This window comes from Carassius gibelio, chromosome A2 (genome assembly GCF_023724105.1).
Source record: "Carassius gibelio isolate Cgi1373 ecotype wild population from Czech Republic chromosome A2, carGib1.2-hapl.c, whole genome shotgun sequence".
Taxonomy (NCBI): Eukaryota; Metazoa; Chordata; class Actinopteri; order Cypriniformes; family Cyprinidae; genus Carassius; species Carassius gibelio.
The window spans coordinates 27,117,800-27,142,381 of NC_068372.1; the positions used below are offsets into that span (position 1 = coordinate 27,117,800).

The 24,582-nt window shown below is 38.6% G+C and overlaps 1 protein-coding gene across 3 annotated transcripts in view; it reads right to left on the reverse strand.

The window, feature by feature from the left end:
* LOC127935404 (ATP-dependent 6-phosphofructokinase, platelet type) overlaps window positions 1-23,338 on the reverse strand; it is a 29,266-nt gene extending 5,928 nt beyond the window's left edge. Inside the window, exons 1-21 of one of the 3 annotated variants that reach the window (XM_052533250.1) lie at window positions 23,084-23,338; window positions 19,927-20,000; window positions 19,564-19,641; window positions 18,631-18,820; window positions 18,377-18,542; window positions 18,133-18,177; window positions 17,952-18,060; window positions 16,883-16,978; window positions 14,578-14,670; window positions 14,348-14,473; window positions 13,593-13,657; window positions 13,403-13,472; window positions 11,467-11,613; window positions 10,372-10,442; window positions 10,180-10,267; window positions 8,725-8,877; window positions 6,362-6,514; window positions 4,728-4,892; window positions 3,662-3,723; window positions 3,461-3,572; window positions 3,267-3,366 (exon numbers count right to left, since the gene is read on the reverse strand). In XM_052533250.1, coding sequence (XP_052389210.1) covers window positions 3,267-3,366; window positions 3,461-3,572; window positions 3,662-3,723; window positions 4,728-4,892; window positions 6,362-6,514; window positions 8,725-8,877; window positions 10,180-10,267; window positions 10,372-10,442; window positions 11,467-11,613; window positions 13,403-13,472; window positions 13,593-13,657; window positions 14,348-14,473; window positions 14,578-14,670; window positions 16,883-16,978; window positions 17,952-18,060; window positions 18,133-18,177; window positions 18,377-18,542; window positions 18,631-18,820; window positions 19,564-19,641; window positions 19,927-20,000; window positions 23,084-23,168 — 2,248 coding nt within the window. In that variant the 5' untranslated portion in view covers window positions 23,169-23,338. The remainder of the gene's footprint in view (window positions 1-3,266; window positions 3,367-3,460; window positions 3,573-3,661; window positions 3,724-4,727; window positions 4,893-6,361; window positions 6,515-8,724; window positions 8,878-10,179; window positions 10,268-10,371; window positions 10,443-11,466; window positions 11,614-13,402; window positions 13,473-13,592; window positions 13,658-14,347; window positions 14,474-14,577; window positions 14,671-16,882; window positions 16,979-17,951; window positions 18,061-18,132; window positions 18,178-18,376; window positions 18,543-18,630; window positions 18,821-19,563; window positions 19,642-19,926; window positions 20,001-23,083) is intronic. The other 2 variants (XM_052533242.1, XM_052533234.1) reach the window with 2 other exon arrangements.
* Window positions 23,339-24,582: the final 1,244 nt, after the last annotated feature.

The following is a 24,582-nucleotide window of genomic DNA, read 5'->3' on the forward strand; positions in this document are numbered from 1 at the left end:
CCAGTCATTGAGGTAGTTGAGGATACCGACACCTTGTTCCCTGAGAGGAGCCAGGGCTCCCTCCGCGACCTTCGTAAAGACGCGGGGAGACAGGGTCAACCCGAATGGGAGACCCTTGTACTGATATGCCTGCCCCTCGAAAGCAAACCGAAGAAATGGTCTGTGTCGAGGAAGAATGGAGACATGAAAGTATGAAGTAAGGGCTGTAAAAGCCGGACTTCATGTCGGCTGGAGGGACCGGCTCTATCGCGCCCTTTGCCAGCAGAGTCGCAACCTCCTCACTCATGAAAGGGGCATCTTTGCCCACCATCGTCGCGTGGACACCCCGAAACCTGGGGGGACGCCGGGCGAACTGAATCACGTAGCCGAGCCTGAGCGTCCGGATGACCCAGCGGGAAGGCCTGGGGAGCTCTAGCCAGACTCCCAGGAACCAAACCAGCGGGGTCAAGGGGACTACAGGCGTACCCACAGTGGGGCAGCGTGGTGGAGCAGACAGCCCCGGCATGGGAGGCAAAGCGTCCCTTAGCAGGGGTGGAGTGCGGGCACTCATCTGACTCCAAGTAGCAAAGAGGGCATGAGAAGGTGAAGCGTTCTTGAGCCATCTTTGCACGGAAACTGGCAGGGGAGAAGAGAACGAGAGCAGCGAGGAAGCACGTCGCCAACTGTCGTTCGTGGCCTCTTGGGACCCGAAGGTGGAGGAAAAAGTTATTTTAGTGAAGGTTTGGGTACCACCGGCCGGGGGAGGAGTGGTCCTGCTACCATCTACTGATGAGCTGACGTCTCCAACTCCGTGTCGCCCGTCTGGCGTTTGGCAGGTTTAGGGGCAGAGAAGGGTTGCGCCACCCTTCTGCACCCTCGGCGACGAGCAGGCTGAGGCGGTTGCGGCGGAGGCAGGGTGGAAGCAGCAGTGGGCCGCCGGGGCAGGATGTGTCTGATGGCCTCAGACTGCTTCTGGGCGGCAGAGAACTGCTGGGCAAAGCTCTCCATCGCATCGCCGAAGAGGCCATCCTGGGAGAAAGGGGAGTTGAGGAGCTGAGCCCGATCAGACTCCCTCATGTCTGCCAGGTTCAGCCATAGGTGGCGCTCCTGGACCACCAAAGTGGACATCACCTGACCCAAGGAGCGCGCAGTGACCTTTGTCACCCGGAGACCGAGGTCGGTAGCAGTGCGCGCCTCCTGCAAAACCCCTGGGTCAGCACTGCCCTCGTGCAGCTGCCGGAGCAGCTTGGCCTGATAGACCTGAAGTGAGGCCATGGCATGCAGGGCAGAAGCGGCCTGGCCCGCAGCTCTGTAAGCCTTGGCCACCAGCGTGGATGAGAACTTATAGGCCTTGGAGGGCAGTTTGGGACCACCACGCCAAGTGGAGGCGCTCTGTGGACACAGTTGCATCGCAACAGAACGCTCCACCAGGGGAATCCCAGCATACCCCTTGGCTGCCCCGCCATCGAGGGCAGTGAAGGTGGAGGAAGAACCAGGACGTTTTCGGGCAGTTAAAGGTGCCTTCCATGAACTAGTTACTTCCTGGTGCACTTCCGGGTAGAAAGGAACCAGTCATCCAGCCTCGAGCACTCGGGACAGGGTGGAGGATTCCACTCAAGAAAAGAAAGTGACGAAAGTGACGTGACATTCAGCCACATATGGTGACCCATACTCAGAATTTGTGCTCTGCATTTAACACATCTGAAGTGCACACACACAGAGCAGTGAACACACACACACACTTTGAACACACACCCGGAGCAGTGGGCAGCCATTTATGCCGGGGAGCAGTTGGGGGTTCGATGCCTTGCTCAAGGGCACCCAAGTCGTGGTATTGAAGGGAGAAAGAACTGTACATGCACTCCCCCCACCTACAATTCCTGCCGGCCCGGGACTCGAACTCACAACCTTTCGATTGGGAGTCCGACTCTCTAACCATTAGGCCTGGACTTCCCTCAAGCCAGATGCTCTCCGCTGCCCGTGAAAGCACGGCCGTCAGCTCGGGATCGGACTCGGACAACGCTGGCACTCCCGAGGGAGGCAACGCAGCCGAACCCTCATCTCCCGAGGACTCAAGCCCGCCTTGTGATGCGCCGATCGACATACGGTCCTCTTCGTGAGCCCCGAATGAGATGTCAGGAGCCTGAGAGGGTCCAGCAAACTCATCCAGGACCTCAACCGGCTGAAGCGTATGTGAGGGGGGTGTGGCCCGAGGAGCTTCGCTCGTCGGGGAAGCCCACACAGTAATCATCAGATCACCCTGGCCACCAGCCGAAGTTGCCCTCTTACAAGAAGAAGAGCTAGAACGGGGTGTGGCAGAGGGGACTCTATACCTTTTAAGGTAATCGAGTGTCGATCTCAACGCCGAGATGGTCATGTCCTCGCAATGAGAACATGAGCCATCCACGAACGCAGTGTCAGCGTGCTGGAAGCCCAGACACGTGACACAGCGATCGTGACCGCCACGAGGAGCGATGTATCGACCGCACCCAGAAACACACAGGCGAAATGACATCTTTAAAAAGACGCAAATCGGCCAGTATCTCTTTTGTGAGAGAAATTGCTCTTTTAGGGGTGTTGAAGTGCTCAGGGGAACGCGGGAGCTGTCGCAGGAAACCCAGACGAACTGTTGAATCGCGCCGTCACACCAACACCAGCTCTTGCTTTTAACACTCTGGTGATTGCAGCAAGCGATGTTCTCGGCTCCAAAGCGAAAGCTTGAATGCGAGTTGCCTGCGTTGCTCCTTATATACCCACTCTGCGGGGCAGAGCTCGCGATGCAAATTCCGCAGACCAAGGTACTTTGTGTACCATTGGCTCGTTTTGTACCTCTCGAAGGTGATTGGGCTCTCGGGCGAGATCCCATTCGTAACGTCGAACTTGACCGACTGAAAGGGAACTTACCTTCATCTGAGCCAATCGAGGAAAGCAAAATACAAAGAGTAAAATAAAATAACACTACGTGACAGTGAAGACCAAACATTTTTATATTAACTTTTTTTTTTTAATATTTTGTATATATTTGTTATAAAAATAATCATTACAAAAATACAAATATTTATGTATTTAATATATATATATATATATATATATATATATATATATTCAATCTATTAATTATTTAAAACATTATACTATACATATTAAATATTTGGAATATATTTCATATTTATCAGCATGCCATTTCCTGCAGCAGTATGTATGTTTTCTGTAGCTCTTGTACTTAAGATCAGCTATGACTTCACACAATCCCAGTCTGCTTCTTTCTAGCAGTGATTTCTCTTTACCTTCTCTGTAAGACTCTTTGAGCTTCTTGGAGATCCACTGCATGGCTTTAGCTGAGATCTTAGTGCCAAAGTTCCTGTCAAATGGGGAAGGAGAACCACCCTACAAAACATCACAATACGGCAGATGAACAACATTCTGATCACGTTCACAACTGCATTTGAGTGTGTGTGTGTGTGTGTGTGTGTGTGTGTACCTGCTGCATGTGTCCCAGGACGTTCTTCCTGCAGTCAAAGACTCCTTTGCCCTCTTCACTGTACAGCTGGTAGATGAAGTCAGTGGTGTAGTTCTCACTGGAGTTCTCATTCCTGTAAAACACACACACATACAAGACTACAATGATGCACATGAATGAACCCAGTGTATTGATGCTCTATGTAGGATATCTAGATCATACCTGATTACTAAACCTCTCTGGATGCTGGTCTTCATCTTCTCAGTTAAATGTTCGACGTTAGACTGAAAAAATAGAGCACTCATAAAAACTCAGCATGACGCTGATGTTCTCTCTCTCTTTCCTTAAATATTACACACTGCTAAATATTCCTGCCTGCGTGTTGGGACGGAGCAGACAGAGGACATGAAGAAGGGTACACTGTAAAGCCTGTGTTTGACAGAAGAAGGCAGACTTGACCTCTTATCCTCAAGAATAATTGATTCTGCTTTGGCTACTGAATGAAATACTACCACACTGCTTACTTAGCTATATGTAATTTTTTGGGGTGGGAAAAATCATACTTATTCAGCAAAGTTGTGTTCAATTGATCAAAAGTGACTAAAGAAAAGACTTTATAAAAGAATACAAAAAAATACAGTCGTTTTAACCTTTCCATTGATCAAAGAATCCTGAAAATGCATCATTATTTACACAAAAATATGCAGCACAACTTTTTCCAACACTGATAAAATTAAGAAATGTTTCTTCAGCAGCAAATCAGCATATTCAAATGATTTCTGAAGGATCATTTGACACTGAAGACTGGAGTAATGATGCTGAGTTACAAAAATTACATTTGAAAATATATTACAATAGAAAATTAGAAAGCATAAAATAATTTTAAATGGTAATAATATTTCAGAACATTACTGATTTTACTTCATTTTTTATCAAATAAATCCAGCCATGGTTAGCATAAATGGCTATTTTGTGATATTTCAAACATACATGTTCAATGCAAATTATGGGGAAAAAAAACATTTTTTTTTTTTTTACATAATTACACATAATTTCAGTCACCGTTTTGTTTTAGTTTTGAAAAAAAAAAAAATTGTTAGTGATGTGTTTGCCAGTGTAGATCACAAGATGATTCTATATATAAATGCAGAGCTATATTCAGTAGGACAGAGCTATATTCAATAACCTTGTCCATTCCACAAAGTTACACTGCAGGTGTACAATGCAAACTAAACGTACATACATATATACTATTATATATATAATAGTAAGGTACAGTGTCTCTCACCTGTAGGTCTCGGATGTCAAACGGCTCTTCATAGATGTAGGCTGCATCTGCTCCAGCCGCCAGGGCACCCACCGTCGCCAGGTAACCACAGTAACCACCCATCGTCTCAATAATGAACACGCGCCGCTTGGTTCCACTGGCCGACTGCTTTATACGATCGCACGTCTGACACACATTTTAATAGGTAAAGACTTAAACATAACAACTTAGCCAGTGCAGTTCTGACACAACCGTAAACACTCAGACATATAGGATATTACACAAGTTTATAACATCGGTATAGAAGCATGGTCCAAAATTAACTGGTCAATGGTGGGTGAATAATTTATATATATATATATATTAGATACATTAGTAACTTTTTTGAAACAAATAAAATATATTTTTCAATATTTCATAATGGCCTTTAAATAATATTTAATTAAGTAATTTAATATATATTAAATATTATTTCAATGAATCACCCCCCCCCCCCTTATAATTTTGTCCCTGTGCCATTTACATGATAGCAGTCACAAAAGTAATGGAAGATGTACTTTATTACAGTAAAGTTTTTTTTTTAATTATACATGTGACTACAGCAAGTATTCAAATTATTATTAATTTAACTTGCACCATCTATAATTTTGCATGTTTTACTCACAGCTGGCGCTTGTTGAGAGTTAATTTTGGACCTGTGTGCAAGACGTCACATGCAAGCACAAGACACAGTGTAGCTACAACTATAGAGGACATGCATGTGGTTTCAACTCAATTTGGGTGCAGTTCCTTTATTTTTGATGATCCATGTTTGCAGTGCAACTTAGGAAAATATACGAACATTTCAGATCAGCACATAAATCTGTTCTTGTAGTGGACAAATGCAGTTCGGTATGCTATATAACCACACATAATAAACTCACATCTAAAGCTGTTTATCTCATGGTATATATATCAGGATAGAAGAAAAAACATTCTGTGTGTGATTTAGATTTAGAAAATTAGCAATACATCACTTGGTCACCAATGGATTCTATGCAGTGAATGGGTGCCATCAGAATGAGAGTCCAGACAGTTGATAAATAAATCACAATAATCCACAAGACTTGAGTCCATCAATAAACATTGCATTTTTGCTTGCAAACAGCAATAGTTCTGTGCATATTTCTCTCCTGAATCAGACTAGATTACTTTTTCACTGGAGGAAGCAATATTACAGAGAGAGGATATTTAATATGAAACCAGTGGTTTTAAGTTAAAAACATCTTAATAATGTATTTCTTTATTTCAAACACACAGCTTTTCACTTCACAAGACATTCATTGATGGACTGGAGTGGTGTGGATTACTTGTGGATTATTGTGATGCTTTTATCAGCTGTTTGGACTCTCATTCTGGCGGCACCCATTCACTGCAGAGGATCTACTGGTGTGCAAGTGATGCAAATGCAAAATTTCTCCAAATCTGCTCAGATGAAGAGACAAAATCTTCAGCATCTTGGATGGCCTGAAGGTGAGTACATTTTCAACTCATTTAACCAAAAACAACATAGGGCACCTTTAAAGATGCAATCTGACAAATTCTCTTTCCATCTCACCGGTGTGCTGATCATCATCGTAACATCTATCATTCTGACTGAGGGTGGTGCGTCTTACCTCCACTATGGCATTGAGGGAAGTGTCAGCGCCAATGCTGAGGTCAGTGCCGGACACATTATTACTGATGGTGGCGGGCAGCATGCACATGGGCACGCAGAACTCCTCATACCTGCTGCGGGCATCGACCAGCTGCAGCAAACTCTCAAAGGCCTGCAGCAGTGCACATGCATTAGGAAAACTGCTCACTTATTCTCTCACTAGTGTACTCTTAATAGGATGGAATACATTGTCCTTTCTGGTTGTTTTGAGGGGTAAAATTGTTCCCGGTCTGCTCAAGACGACCAGATGGAATATAAAGTTGACCACCAGATGGAACTCCAACTCGTGACATGGGCGTGGCATTGGCTAAACAATGGCTGACGCAAGTTATTTAGATGATTTGGAAATAAACAAACCGACCAACCGAAAAGTGCGACAAACTGAATACACCTGCACAACCAGACTAACCTGCAGCACAACCAGACCCTAAACACCACATCAAGACACACATGCAGACAGAAACACACAAGACACCAGGCCTGGCCCAACACATCATGCCATTAGTTGCAGTTACATTTGATTTGACTTAATGTCTATGGACAGAATATGTTTCATGCATTTGAACTTTAAAATTAATTCCCAATTTACATTTTCCCTTTAATTTACATGTTTGTTTGTTCAGAGTATTTACAGTATATATATATATAGAACTGAGCTCAAAGGGCAAAAGATTAATAATAAATTAATACAATTTTATAAAATTACATGAGACTGTTTCCGCATAACATGCATTATAAATCAAACATAAAATGCAATTATATGTTGCAATTTTGATCTCAGAATGAATATGCTATGTTGTGATGATAAACACCTTGTGTTGAACCAGGCTCGCTATATAAACACACACAAAGGGTACAAACACACAGTTATAGAGTCAGGTGTGAAACTGGGTGACAGGTTGTGCTGTGTGACCACATGCGTTTGTCTCCAGACACACTGAATCAGTCAGGCTGCAGTGACCACCAACCTCCCCATCACACACACAGATCTCATCCTACCTACTTCATGCTACAATACTAAACTCTAGAGAACTGTGAGTCAACCTACTGAACAAAGTATGTTTACATGCACTTTAAAAGTTTCAGCTGGACAAAAGCAATCCGTTTAAAATGTCATAGTTAAAATAGTTTGCCTCAATGTTAAGTGCATGGCATGAAAGACAGAAGAGATGCACAAAAAGTATTTAACCATTTAAATACTGGCCATAACCAGGTCATGAACATTGGGGTGGATCAAACCAAATAAGTAATGATCTTTTTATTTAAAGGAATTACAGAATATAAAGGTAATTAAGGGAACAAAAGGAAACGTAAAACAGTAAAACAACTGGACTTTATTGTATTCAGTTTGAACTATTTGCAAATAATATTTATATTATTTATAATTGTTTTTTCTTGTCTTCAGTTATGTATTAACAATAGGCTTTTTTTTCAATACAATGAAATACAATGAAAAAGTGAAGTATTTTGCATCACTGGATATTAATGCCTTTTCTTTTACATTTCTATTCTTATAAAACAGTTGTCAAATGTTTAGCTCCTTATATATTACACTCTTTCGTTATTACAACTGTAGCATTGTGCATTGCATTTGATTTGAATACCCATCTCAATCATCTAGACATCGACAAGTTCTGTAAGTCCACTGGGGCAGGCCAGTCTAAAAATTAACATTTTAAACATTTTGCTCCTAAACACACATTAGTTGTCTTCGAAAGGTTTTAAAAAGGGGTCTGTGCAGTAATGTCACAGAAGAACAATTTGAAGTTCAGTTCTCCAAAGAAAAAACTTTCAGTTTACATTTCTTAAAATAACCATTTTTTTTCTTAGTTGAAAGAACTTTTTATTTATATAAATAACTTTTTTCCACTATAAAGAACCTTTAGTGCAATGGAAGGGCTGAATTGTTTTAGATGTAAATAAAGAACCTTTGATTTTAAGAGTGTGTATGCTTAGTCAGATAAAGCATTTATATGTATTGAACCAGAACATGTAAACATACTTAACACTGCATCATCTTACCAAGCACAAATTGACCTGTTTAACTATTAAACAGCTCACTCTCACCTTCCAAATGCGGCTCTACTTAAACTACAAAATGCAGCTCTACCTCACTCTGGCAAACAGCAAATTTACCTAAGGTTGACTCATACTGCAACCCAGAAAATGTTGTTTAACCTTCAGGTATTTTAGTCTGACCTGTGTGTTTCCTGACTGGGAGGTTGGCCATCATCTCCCCTGACCTTTCAGCGTATCTCACTAACAGGACCGTGCTTGTGGCAAACAGACAAACTCGAGTGGCACAAGTGTGTGCCGTCTTACGTCCGTGATGGCGTTGAGGGCCGTGTCTGCCCCGATACTCAGGTCTGAGCCGGGGATATTGTTGGACACAGTGGCCGGGACCATCACCATGGGAACACAAAACTCTGCGTGTTTGGAACGAGCTGCTTGCAGCTCCATCAGCCCCAAATAAGCCTGCGGTCAGAGCAAGGTCTTATGGGTCACTGGCTAGAATTATGGGTAATATTAAGGAGAAGGAGGGGCAGAGAGCCATGCCCACTTTGATTATGAAGGTAGCAAGGTACTGTAAGAATTAATAAAGAATTTTTACTTGGTGTATGTGTTACATTCTTGCACTTTAAGATGTTTGACACTATAGTTCAAAAGTTTGGGGTGTGTAAGATTTTTTTTGGTCACCAAGGTTACATTTATACAGAAAGTAATACAGAAATTAAAATTTAAAATAAATATTTTCTACTTTAATATATTTTAAAATATAATTAATTACTGTGATCCAAAGCTGAATTTTCAGCATCTTTACTCCAGTCTTCAGAGTCACATAATCTTTTAGAAATAATTTTCATATGCTGATTTTGTGCTCAAGAAACATTTCTTGTTATTATTATTATCAATGTTGAAAAAAATGTTGTTCTGCTTTATGTTTCATTTATTATTCAGTTAGTAGAAATTACAAAAGAATAATATTTATTTTGAAATCTTTGTCACTTTTGACCAATTTAAAAACCCCTTAACTGTCACCCCGTCCCGTATATGGGACGCCTACGGCTACATTTACTTCACTTAATCTATATCTAATAATGACAAACTATATATCGCTGGAAAGGTCTAATAGTCTCCTTAATAGATATTTTACAAATCTTATTTGGCAAAAAATATGTAGGAAAAGCAATAGATTAATTTATGGCAAGAATGCACCCCAAAAACCTACATCCTTTGAAACCCATTTTAAATTCAAACATTGCATTACCATGAAAATGGTACATCAAAATCATGTAACAAAATATTTTCAGTCATGAATTATAAAAATGTAGGTTTGTATCATGCACATTCAAGTCTATCTTTAAAAATGTGAGTGACAGTTAAGGGGTTAATGTACCCCTTTTTTTTGTAATCTTACTAACCCCAAACTTTAGTAGTATATGTTACATAGACTTTTATCTATTTATTAAACTGTAAGATACTTTTTGTTTAAATAACAAAAAATCCAATAGAATGAGATGTTGTGTCTCTTAAGTATTAATTAAAGTGCTATATTTTACAAGCCAATGTATATCTGGGAATAAAGAAACACAGAAAATCTTTCACCTGTAAATGATAAATAATAAATGATAAAAACAGTGTTATCACTGAGAAAAGGAGTTGAATGGATTTGTTTTTTAGTAGAAAAATAGAATCAAAATCTTATTTTACTGATTTTTTATACAGCCAAACATATACCAAAATATATTATTATGTATTATATATTACATTACATACCTCGAAACCTCCAATAACCAGTAAAGCGTTGATGTTGTGAATGCTCATCTGTTCTGCAATCTTATCAATGTGCTTGGCTGGGAGAGTTCTGAAAATGATATTTTAGTGCACCAGAAAGCATCTTATTAACTGCATACAGGAATATCAGTGTCTTTTTTCATTGACAAAAGGCCTTTAGAAATATAATCATACCTTTTTGTTCCTAGAAGAGACCCACCCTGGCCTGTCCAGCCCCCAACATCACCCCACTTGATTTCTTTTATCTAAGAGAGAAAGCAGGGGTTGGGGGGTAGGGGTGAGAGGGATATTTGCTTGAATTTTAATTTCAGTATCTCTACATCTTTTCATCTTTTACACAAAGCAACAGAGAAATTTGTGAATCTGCTGGAGACACATACAATGAAATATAATTTTCCAAATAAGCAAGAAAAGGCCTTAAACAAGCATTTGAAGGGCAAAGATGCATTATCACCATTAGCAGCATTTCCTCTGAAAGAGTAACGTGGAATATAATGGATCTGTAATTCTGCAGGGTTAATTATGGCATTGAGCACAATGCAGCAGGGGATTGTGGGATGGAATTATGGGCTTACTGTAATCATGACTCTTTATCTCATTTGGGAAGGGACTGAATTACATACACACGTCCATATGCAGACTCCTGCCAGCAGATTCTTAGAAAAATTATTTATAACAATTTAATGTCATTTCCACCACATCTTAATCATGTATTGTATTTGACAAGATTAAACATTTTAAACAATTTTAGAATAAAACGCCATACTCCTTGATGGGGCTAATTTCATAAAATACACATAATATTTTAACAATTTTGTATAATTTGTCAAAATTAAATTACAACTTGATTGGAAATTTTGCACAATAAATGATAGTTATTATAATATTAATAATAACATATTCTGTTGGCAAGTGCTATTTATGTTGGTTTTTGATTATGCTGACTTTCCCTTGATGTTAAAAAAGCTTTTATTAGTAGTAAAAGTGTTTGTAAACATAAAAAGCTGTATATAACTAATTTTCTGAAATATAATAAAGAATTATTTCACTCTTTTGTTTAGATTATCATATCTTAAAATGTTCTATAATATTTTAAGAATGGCTTTTCCTGTTTTGAAGTTGAAAGTCTGGGAGAAGATTAAATCTATTAAATATCTACATAAAAAGTATTTGGAAAATATCAAAAATAAATGATAAAACATCATCAACACCCATAATTAAAAAAACACAGATTAAACATTATTGTCTGTTAGTTAGTGCTGTATTTACCTGTCCCTTAACGAATCCCTCAAATCCATCACTAACAGCAAACATAGTGTGGCCTTCGGTGATCCCGACCCTGACGGCCGAACGCACGGCTGCATTCATGCCAGCCGCAGGAGCCCCAACATTCAACACAGCCACATTAAATGAGCTCTAGAGAAGAAAAGAGAGCAACATCACACAACATCTAAATCAAACTCAACTCTGACCGAATCCTGTCATTCATGAAATTAGGCCTGCTTCTCAAAATGAGTCAGACTTGTGCAATGTTTATAAAGCAGAACGATTTGGAGTCTAATCGAACAAAGTCCTGGATTAAGCTGCGTTTGTGTGTTTGTGAGTAAATCACTTCAGAAAACATCATGACTATACAAAGATGATTCAGTCTCCCTTCACTCACATCCTTCATTCAAAAAATTCACAAAAATCGAACCTTTCATTGAAGTAGAAAAATTGAACATGGTGGGGAAAATATATTTTGTAAGTGGAACAAATCAATCAAATGCTTATTAGGAAAATAAACAGGAAAAGGAACTACAGAAACCCCAATCAGGTGAAAAAGCACTATTCAATTCTATGGTTGCACTTTATTTTACAGTACGTGTACGTACATGTACTTATAGTAGGGGTGTAATGGTATGCAAAAATCAAGGTTCGGTACATACCTTGGTTTTAAAGTCACGGTTCGGTTCATTTTCGGTACAGTAAGGGAAATAAATGCAAACATTAAACTGCAGGTTGTTTATTACTATAAACTTTTTTAACAATTTATTTACAATTTTTTTTAAATACTTTTTAATAAAATATATATAAAATAAAAAAGAATAAGAAATAAAATACTGCTGCAAAGTTCTCCACTAAATAAAAATACTCTCAGTCTCAAACCAATATCATATAATAAAATATAATGAAAAATAAAAATAAAATAACTATGGTTACAGTGCAGCATTACCAATCCCAGCTTGTAGGCCTGCTCATATTTTAAATATATATATAACTTTTCCAAAGTGTAAAGTCTGTTTAAATGCCGACGGCAGCTGCGTTTGAATTACAATCATTTTTTTCCTAGTTGTAGTGATGTTCACACTCGCGTGATGCCTTTTGAAAACCTTAGGTCGGTGACACACTGGCATATTGCACCAGTCAAACATAGTCTATTTTGCCGTCAATACTGTTGACGGTGTCCTTTATCAGTAGGCTTTATATTTAAGCTCAACATGAAGTATAGATATTGTTGTCGTGAAGACAAGATCCTGGTCTGTCAGTGCCTCGTGGCCTTTATGTCACCTACAGAAGCAGCAGCACGCCAGTGCCGCGTCGGGCACGATTCTGGTGTGTAAAGACACAGAAAAAACGAGGCAGCCGCCACGCTCCTGACACGCAGCAGAAACGCCATGGGATTTGCGCTGAACGCGGAGACTTCCGCCACTTAATATGTTCGTTTGGAAACACGAAAATGTACCTATGTTCCGCAATCAAAATATTGCATTCGGTCATTCGGTACACACGTGCACCGTACCGAAAGCCCTGTACCGAAACGGTCCGGTACGAATACACATACCGTTACACCCCTAACTTATAGTGTACTTACAGTGTATTTATCTAAGAAAGTTCTGGTAATACAAGGTAACTACATGGGGTAGAGTTAGGTTTAGGGGTAGGTTCAGGGTTAGTAACTAATTATTACATAGTTATTGTACTTACTATAATAAGTACATAGTATGTACACGAGGAACAGGACTGTAAAATAAAGTGCTACCCATTCTATTCTATTCCTAGATTCCATGTACATATACAACAACAGCTTTCCTGTGTTCCATCCTCATCCGCGCAAAAGAAAATAAATAAAGATATTGAGCTGTCAGTGTCACAGAAATAGGCAGAATCAGAGCAAATATGTTATACACAATATTATAAACAATTATAAGTCATTTTCACTTACATGTGGAAGTTCAGAGTCCATTTGGTGATTAGACAAGAGTTTATAAGTGTTCAGGTTGTTTTCGAAACTTCTAAAATTTCCAAAGAAAAACGAGAAAGGATCTAAAAATCATTCAAACATTTTCTGTTGGGTTAAAAGCACAAAAACTAGGCTGAACAGTTTTACTTTTGACATCTGCTCGGTGGTTTACCTGCCACGCAGCCTTACAGCTTTTTCAAATTGCTTTTCATCCATGGCCTTCTGGACCTCCTGTGTCTGCAATACAACAAAGAAACAGACTGAAAACTCCAGTATTCTCTGAGTAGATAAAGACAGAAGTGTGTAACATACAAAAACTAAAAACCTCATAGAAACTCCATAGTAAAATCTGTATATGAACATAAGTTAATCATATCTATATGAAGATTTTTATATTGTTATTATTTGTATCAACTATATATGACAAAAAAATATATATATATATTAATTGTACATACATCTTGTATAATATAAAATACAAATATTATGTAATAATGTAATATATAAAACAATATGTTTTTCTAATGGGTTTTAGGATGGATATATTGTAAATATATGTCTGCATGACATATATGTACAAAAATAGATACATATATGTATGGGGCTAGATATATGAAATTGTTCCATTTTTGAATGTTTCTACTTCATATGATAATATATTTTATAAACTGACATTTAACATTTGTACATATATTTGAGAATGGGGAAATTGTTTTAGGACAATTCTCTGAAATAAAAATGCAATCAAGCTTATTTATTTATTTATGTTTGCCCCTCTAACCTCTTTTACTGATATAGATGTGGAAAGAAGACAGGAAACAGGAACTCATGTGAACTAACCACTAGGCCCGGCTCCAAGATTTAATCAGCTTCACCATAAACTTTAAAACCCAAAAGACATTCAGTAGCCATTCAGTACTTTCTCACCATCTGAACGCACTCCATCAGAGGAACCCTGACAGCCTGGTTCCCACACAGAGACACCACACATGCTGGAGTACCAGGAGACGCTTCTAACAGGGCCAGGACGGCTTCCACTCCCATACGACTCGCCTACGGAGGAAAAGAGACGAGACAGAGATCTGAATACACCATGTCAAAGTGATCTTGTCCAATTCAAGCAAATACAGTTGGGATTTATTCAGTTAGGACCATACCAAAATCCGGTCAAAGGCAGAGGGTGTTCCTCCTCTCTGGACGTGACCCAGAATGGTGACCCGCGTGTCAAACCCTAAACAGCGCACCACCAGCTGCAGTAGAGAGTCAACACACAATCTTCACTTCAAATCAAATACAGATGTTTCTCAAACAAGATCACAAATTTAAAAGTTTAATGGCAGACATACACCACTGTTTAAAAGTTTAGGGTTGATAAGTTTTTTTGGTAAGACTTTTGCTCACCATGGCAGCTTTTATTTGATTTAAATTAAAGTAAAAAAACTAATATTGTGAAATATTATTGCAATTGAAAATAACGGTTTTCAGTCAAAATATGCTGAATGTTAAAGGGGGGGTGAAATGCTCGCTTTCACTCAATATCCTGTTAATCTTGAGTACCTATAGAGTAGTACTGCATCCTTCATAACTCCAAAAAGTCTTTAGTTTTATTATATTCATAAGAGAAAGATAGTCTGTACCGATTTTTCCCGGAAAAACACGACCGACTGGAGGCGTGACGTGTGGGCGGAGCTAAAGAATCACGAGCGCCAGTAGGCTTTTGCGTTGAGAGCGTTTGAAAGCTGTGACTTTACCGTGAGGAAAAACAAACCATGGCTAACAGTCAGATTCAGCGTATATTTATGATCCAGAATCAGATCCAGAGGCTGAAATTTAACAAGAGCAGCATCAGCAACGACGTCTCTATGTGGTATGTACTGAAACTGTATATATTTACTTGGTGGTTTTGGAAAATGACTAAGTTCCACTTTGTCGTCTTTTTTATTTCTTTTTAAGCTGTACATGTGGAAAGTGCAGTTTGATCACAGAGCCATACTCGAAAAAAACTTTCCGAAACTTGTGACAATCCGGAAGGAGTATTTTTGGAACAAAAATACTCCTTCAAACCTACAACTTAATTTTTGAAACTTTGTCCATGTTTAGCATGGGAATCCAACTCTTTAACAGTGTAAAAAACTCAGTATGCATGAAATAGCATTTCACCCCCCCCCCCCCCCTTTAAAGTCCGCATGAAATCAAAATAGACTTGATTTACTTTACTAGCGCACATTGCTAGTATTGATGTAAACAATTAATACGTGCAAGTTAATCTGCTGGAATGAATTGTTTGTCTTGATAATCTTCATTTAATAAACATTTACTTCCGCTCTGGAATGGCATTTCTTTTCTAATGGCCTTGGCAGAATATTCTTAAACACATCCCTCCAAATGTTAGATTGCTATGTGAGAGACAGCGAAGAGAAGTGCATACATAAAACCATACCCTCTATTCAATATTCCATTTCAGATGGAAATACATCACTACACTGAAATAATCACGCTAGAAACTTCCGGTTCAAACAGACTTTAGAATGTAATTTATTTCTGTGATGCAAAGCTGAATTTCCTACATGATCCTATAGAAACCATTCTCATATGATGATTTGCTGCTCAGTAAAACATTCTCATTAATATCGGTGTTGAAAAGAGTTTTTACTGCTTAATATTGTTGTGGAAACCAGGATTCTTGAGTAGACAGCTGAAGAGAACAGCATTTATTAGAAACGTAGTTTTTCTGTAACAATGCAAATGTCTTTACTGTCACTTTTGATTTTAAAGCTTCCTTGCTGAATAAAAGTGCCAATTATATATATAAATATAAAATAAAATAAAAACTCATTTAATCTTTCAGACCCCAAACTTTTGAACGGTAGTGTAGATGGATCTATTTTTTAGGTCGGACTGAACTGGATTCCACCATGGATTAAAACACAGATGCATAAACAAAGCAATATTTCTAAGGGGTTTATTAAAAGCAAGCTCAGCAAACATAACCACAGGCGTGATTACTGTAAGAGAATCTGTACATACACCTGGCAGGATGCAACAAATTATTATAGAACCCATTATAATCATTGATGCTGTCTACAGTGGACCTGGCCTGTCGAAACATGATAAATCCCAGGCAGTAAACTGCTGCCTCGTTCTATTTAAGACGTACTGACACAAAACCTAAATGATTTGTAATGGTCGCTTTGATGTGTACAGTGTAGACAGACTTCAGCTGTTGTGGTGTGACAATTGTTGTATCCGGTGTAGACACGGTGTAACTTAAAGGCTGTTACAATCAGTCCAGTAAATGAAGGGAAGTATAATATTGAAACTCACACATTTATACAATAAGACAATTTCTACCCAAACTCAAATCCAATACACGTGTTTTTTATTTGTTGAGTGTAAGAAGAGTCATTTCTAAGCTCATTTTGCATGAATGTGCTGTATGGGCTGTAGTTGTGCATTACTCACATCCTTTATAAGTTCTGTGGTTATGGGTTTGTTGCTTTGGTCAATTGCACCTTCAGCTACTATGATGATATTAAGCCGTTTCTTATCAGCGCGATTCTACAAGGGGGGAAAAAAGCATGCACACACACACACACATCCATACACACATACATACTGGTGAGAACAGGGAGGAAATACTCACATCCTTCACTGCATTAGAGCTGATAGGGTTTCCAAGTCTGTTTGTGGCTCCCTCGGCCACTATGATTATATTAAGACGAGAACCTCGCAAACGGCTCTGTGGGACAAATACTGGAGGACTGAAACAAGCTGTGCGTGTGCATTCGAATGTATGCATGAGTGTGTTGTGAGACTGTGTTCTTGGGAAGCCTGGGAAACTCATGCTAGCCAAACCACAATCTATTTTTAATTTGAAGGAGAATTATCAAGCTATTCTTTAAAAAAAGGTTTACTACACTATAAGCTAGCTAACTACATTAAAGCTGTAAGCTAATAAATTGTCTTAATACCAGATTACATAATTCAGTTGAAAAGAGAAGCATTTTTCTGCCACAAAAACAATAAAGAAATCAATTCTTAACAGCATCAAACTTAAGTTATTAATTAAACTAAAAATTCAATAAATTCTAAACTAATTAAACAACGCTAAATTATTGTTTAATTCATTTTGTTAATTTAATTGTTTATTTTGCTACAAAAAGAGAATGATGCACAAAGAGTTCCATGAACACAACCGAACGATGATTCAATGGATTCACTGAATCATATTTTTTGAACCAGTTCATTTAAATGAATCATCCCAATGAACCAAAAACGTTAATTAATGACAACCACAAACACATGCACTTCCTATTATATGTTCTGTATTCATTTCTATTATAACAATATTTTACTTATTTATTAAATTTGAAATAATTTGTAAAAAACAAAATAAAAATTTAATAAAAGTAGTACTGTCTGTCACTTATCTGAATAATTGAATTATTTAGGTTAATAACCTCTGTATCAGAGTTAATCTGAGCATAGCAGTAGGCTTGTGTGTGCATGTTTATGTGTGTGAGTGAGTTACCTCTGATAGTTTATGACACATCTGTTCCTCCCAGCCATCATTGGGAGGCATTTCTGGAATCAGCACCCAGTCAGCTCCACATGCAAGAGCACTGACTAATGCTAGATACCTACACACACATACACAAACTGTTTAATGCTGATTTTTAAGTTTAATGCATGTTTCTAGTCGAGGGTCTTACCCGCAGTGTCTTCCCATGACCTCCAGCACAAAGGTCCTCTGATGGCTGTAAGACAAACATTATATGATGTTTTTTGATGACAGGATTTAACAATTCAAAATGTCTAATGTTTTTGATATTCAAAATGCATTTACATTACTAATCAAAAGTTTGAATAATTATGATTTTTTTTTAATGTTTTGAAAGATATCTCTATCTCTATCACTAGGATTTTCTGTGTATTGTCATTTTTAGTATACAGTACCTTTGTGCCGTGGTCATTATGGCGTCCACCACCTCTATGATCCTGTGCAGTGCTGAGTCAGTGCCAATGGTCATATCTGTCCCACAGAAATCATTGTCTATAGAGCCCACCATCCCAACGATATGCAGTACAGAATGAATCTGGGAAGCCTCTTCACTTATTTCACCTGGGGGATAAATATAAAAATGAATATTAAGCTATGCTTACAAATCACAAATCCTCATTCCATGTATAAGCCCCTCCCACTCTGCTACCTGATTGGACAAGCTCATCCAACAGTCCACTCCACTCCTCCCTGAAGAGATTAGCCCCGGTCAAACTGCCATCTCCACCAATCACACACAGGTTAGTGATGCCACGCTGCACCAGGTTCAGAGCCGCACGCAAACGGCCCTCGTGGGTGCGAAAATCCTTACAGCGGGCGCTGCCAATCACAGTGCCACCCTGCACACATACACAGTGGCATTAAGAAAATATAATTCAGATATAATAATTGATGTCTTTCATTGTGATATAGCAAAATATCTAAATAAATAATCATTTGTAATTTGTAATCCCCATTTCAAATCATTTCATCTTGTGTGATTATGATGACAAACTATTGATTTGGACCAGTTCACTGAAACAGTTCAAATGAACTAGTTTGCGGAAAAGAAACAGATTTACAGGTAATCATGTTGGAAATAAAATGTAGTTTCTTGCACAGTGATTCTTTCATTCAAATATATATTCAAGAGTCATATAGCAGGCAGCCACAGATGTATGAATTACCACAGACCACAGTTTCAGCTAAAGATCTTCTATACCGTTCTACTGTTAAAAATTTTTTGTCATTAAATCATTGATTCAAAAGATTTGTTCAAAAACAGATTCATTCAATAAGAGATGAAGTGTTTATGAGGGATTTAAAATGTTTTTTTAAAGAATAAATATTTTAATTAGACTGGATTTATTAGCTTTTTATCATAACCTCTAGTAAATTATTTAGTTTGTGTAATGTTTTTCCTTCAGAACCACAGGAGAATCATGACCTCTATTGAGAATCATGTAAAAAAAAATCTAAATCAATATCCAGAATCATGCAGCTCTACGCAACAACCCTGCAATGCGTCTTCTGTATGGTTGCTCATTTTTGTGTGTTATTTAGTGACTAAAGTGAAGTGACTTTAATTTAGCAATATGCTTACCACTTGTAACATACTGGAAACACTTTCCCATGATGCTTCTTTGATGTTGTCACCTCCATCTACCATGCCCTGGTAGCCCTGACAAAGAACCAATCATTGCAACATCAAAAAGGTGAATCATTTTCCTTTTACCAAGGCAACCACAGAATGGACACCTTTTTCTCTCACAAGCTTTCAAGTACGGTGTTTGAGATCCACAGAAAATAATACTGTTTCCCTAATGTCAATATCCTGAAAACATGTCAGAGAATTACATTAAAATTGTTGTATGACCTTGAGTCCTACGACATAATTAATACATTGTATTATTGTTTTATTATTATGGGTTTCTGCAATTTAGATCTGAGAAAAGAGAAAAATCACCTCATGGATGAAATAAACCTTTGCTCCCACATAGATTCCCATTCTGACCACTGCCCTCACAGCAGCATTCATACCTATATGAAGAAATACAAAATAAGAGAGAAAAAATGGCAATTTTCTAATTGTATAATCCATAGTATAGAATAGATCATCTTTAGGATCTTGAATGTGAAAAATTAATAAATGAAAGTGGAGGCACTCCTCAGAATGTTCCCTACAGTGCTGCGACCTGACAAGTTGAATCAAGCATCTGTTCCCCTGAGGTCATGTCCAGCCTAACCCATAGTGATGGGAGGGCTGCTGCCTGGAAACTGTTGCTAGGAAACATAGTGCAATCAGAGCCAGAATCCAACTAAAAGGTAAAAAGGGTCCAAAGTGGAAACTCTAGCAGTAGCTGTGTAATACAGAAGTGGTTCGAATTCATCCGCTTTCTATTTAATTAATTATTGAGCATAAAACTATAGACCAATTCAGAGTAGACGTCACAGTTATGTCACTTGCAGATGCGCGTGCATAGTGGTTGCAGAAAAGCACTGGGAACAAGTGGAGGTAAATGGGTAAAATCCATGGAATAAGAGAGAGAGAAAAAAAAAAAATATATATATATATATATATATATATATGTATATATATAGTGCCTTTTGATGTCAAGATCGGAATGCAAGTAATTTGTATAGATCAACGCTACTTTTGCGTCATCGAAGGGTAACGCCATTTTTGGGGGAAAACAAACGGATTCCTGATACAGAACTTGCTCCAGGGACCTTTTGTTTTTCATTGTTTCTGATGTGTACAGGCCTGGCAGACACAATTTTAAACATATATTGTTTAGTCATAGCCTGCGAATATTTCAAACGTAAAATCAGTTTGGCCTTGGCCAAGGTAACGTTAGCGTTATAGCAGCTTCATATTTCTAACTACAACAAAACTGTCAATAGCTTAAATCAAGTGAAATATGATCCAAGTAAACCACCGACTCCTCTTGACATGGCCTCATCGTTTAGTTTATCATACTGTGAGTGTGTTAATGACAAAAAATAGGCTACTTGGTGATTCCACGAGATAATGGTAACGTTAGATGTCCATATTTGGCCACTGCGTGGGTTCATTAATCCAGTTTTCGACCATTTCAAAGGGACACCTCTGTAAACACCGTATCCAGTAGCTTCTTTATATACCTCTCACGGTCCTCGGCCGGCAAAGAGAGTGTGTATGCTTGTGCCATTTATGCTATAAAGAAATTAAAGCGAGTTCTGTATCAGGGGAATCCGTTTGTTTTCCCCAAAAAAGGGGCGTTACCCTTCGATGACGCAAAAGTAGCGTTGGTCTATAGAATACTGTGGTCAAAGACGCCATTTGAAGCTAAACGCTGACGTTTAAATGGAGATATTTTAGATGAAAACTGCTATGATTAGGCTACTCTACTTTTAAAGCAAATATTTGATTTAAACAATAGGTCTACATGATATTCACATTTGCTGTTCAATGATGTAGGCCTATTGTATTAGCCTTACAAACCTTACTATTAACATTTTTACATAAAATTTATTTATTTATTCTCACAATTCTTACTTTTTTTTCCCTCGCAAATGCAAGTTTATATATCCAAATTCAGACTTTATGACTCGACTTAACTCAAAAATAGTTTGTCAATTTTGAGAAAAAAACGAAGAGCAGAGGGGACAGAGAGGATGACGAGTTGTTTTTCTTATTATATGTTGGATTATAATCTCGGAAATGCGAGAATAAAGTCAGAATTTTGAAATATAAAATCAATTTTTTTATTGTTATTACTATTCTTTTATTCCAGTTGAAAACCGTCATTTTCTGCCATTAGATAGTCTCCGCACCACTGATCTATATAACTCTTTATAGACAAAAAAAAACGTCATCCTTGTTTCTGATATGTAAGACTATATCCCACTAACTAACGTCAATTTCATTTGAATAACAGGGCTTATCGCTGAATGACAAGCTCTTGTAATTCAGAGAACGTTTTGAAAAGGACATCTAATCAATATCGGCAATCTTTTTAAACCTTACAATTTTATACTGTATCCATGTAATTCTCTATCCGTAAAGGCTTTTCGCTCCCGGGTTTTCTGCAACCATGATGCGCGCGCATCCTGCATGTTTACAAAACTATAATTGGTCTTGCTGCTCTGGGAAACGTTCAGGCGCATTCAAGAATAAACAAACAGTAAATAGGCAAAACTCCACACCTTTCCGTTAACTGAAATGAAAAGGAAGAAAGTCAGACATTGCATCACAGAGAATTACGCCACTCCTATGTTCTCTCTCGAGTTCAATCTGAAACACTCGCCACAGAATAAACAAGCGGCAGGTGATGTGCTTTTAAAAAGCGCATTCAGGCGTTTTATAACCCGCGCGCACTCACGCTTGGATGCCGTCGGGTTTTTTCCCACGTGATCACGGCATAATGGCAGTCTTGCGCTAATACTTGCCTGCCATCACGTAGGCATGCGCACACATTCTTCACCTTGATATATTCATCGTGACACTCTAACACTAGCTTCCTCTATTCTTTTTTATATTCTATTTGTTTTCTTTTTATTCATTAAATTATATAAAAGCCCTTGCTGCGTGTAATGCGTTTTAAACTAACTGAGACTTTTTTATAGCACTTGCTAGGGCCCGAGCACCCTCTTGCAATTGCTCCATGTATTATAGCCTATACTGTATCATTGGTCTTTTGTTATTTTGGATTGCTTCCATTGACATCATTTGTAAGTCGCTTTGGATAAAAGCGTCTGCTAAATGACTAAATGTAATGTAAATGTAAATACTGCGTCATGTAATCGCATAAATATTTAATTCCAGGTGCGAAACTCGCTACAGCGCACCAAGTTTGCGCGTTGTCATGACGCTCATCGAGTGCGAGACTATTTTAAAATTTGAAAATGTTACAATTTCAAGACGTGTTCCAAAACTAAACAATCTACATATTTCGGACTCGCTATGAAAGTCATTTGAGCGTCATTTTAGAGGCCCGGGACTGCGTCACCTTTCTCTTTTAACATCTTTTACACGGGCTCTGTATAGATGTGTAATGATTAAATCGATAGCTGTAAATAAGTCAGTCTTCCACTGCGAGCTTTGATATACTGATATGTTTGTTAAAAAATAATATATATACCTTGAGCATCTCCACCACTTGTCAGGACGCCAATGCACATCCCTGTTCCAGACAGGTTCTCCATGAATTTTTTGGTGTCCGGCATTATTACACAGATGTCTTTGCAAACAAATTACTGCCTTTAATTCCCCGGTGAAGTACGAACAATCTAAAGCAAGCTGGAGAGGATAAAAAGCTACGCCGATCAAGTTCTCCTCCGGTGTCGGACGTGCGCTGCGGTGCCTCGCGCGGTCCGGTAGGCTCACATCGACCGCCCCATACCGGATTGACAGCAGCGCCAGGCAATAGTCCTTCAGATCACGTCTCATCTGGACAGATCTAGACCAATTGCCTTCCGACGCTCGAATTAAAGAAGTGACAAGGAAGTCCTACATTGGTTTCATTAAATTTAGAGTTATTATACAACTCACAGTAAATGTAAGACGATATTCGTGGCTTGCTGCAAATAGAACAACAGATCAAGTTACTGATATCAAGGAAGTTGTTTCACCTACGAAATCAGTGAGAAATAGTTCCTGGTAATATAACATACAAAATGTGTGGCCTAACACAATCTAGTAGGCTACCTATCGATCACATACATAGCAAACTTAATCCAGTTAACAACAGGTGAACCTCTGGCTACTATGAGCATGCAACTCTCTAGACAGTGGAATTCATCCTGAAGCCACTTACACACAGAATCTGTGTGTGACATTGATAGAGAGTATTTTAGTGTGCGAGTGAAAGAGAGAGAGCGCGCGCGCAGGTTTGGGAAGACTTGAGGCAAGAAAAGGGCAACATCCTGCTGACAGTGACAGCGACACTGTCGTCATCCTGCTGGCAGCGACACTGAAGTTGTGTCCGAAATCACTCAATCATTCACTAATCCCAATTTAGTGTGGCATTTGAGTGCACTATCATAAAGGATTGAAATAAATGAAGTGAACGAATTCGGATACTGGCGTAGTTACGCTGCGTGTCAGAGAGCTGTGGGGCTGAAACAGAAACATCACATATGATGTAGGCTACGTTTATGTTACATGTACATTATTTTAGAAAATAATAGTAATAACAGCAACGATTTCACAATACGATTTACTCACGATTTTTTTTTTTACATAATTACATTTATGACAGATTATAAAAAAGTGTTCAATTCAAGTTTATTTTTTATAGTGCTTTTTACGATACAAATCACTGCAAAGCAACTTTACAGAAAATTAAGTTTCTACAATATTTAGTAGTAGCTTATAAGTGGTGACTGTCAGTTTATGTGCATATGGCAGAAATTTCAGAAAAATTAATACAAGACATAGTTGTGACGAGTTGGGCGGGGCCGAGGGATATGGGAACGAGCGAGGCCGGTGGAGTGATTGGGAAATGAGCGACACCTGAGACCCACCACCGGTCTCGAGTCCCACAGAGGAGATGGAAGCCCAGCCGGCATTTCAAAGTTGAAACAACGTCAGGTACCATGGTTGAATCAACATTGAATTACCTTTCGATTTTGCAAATTG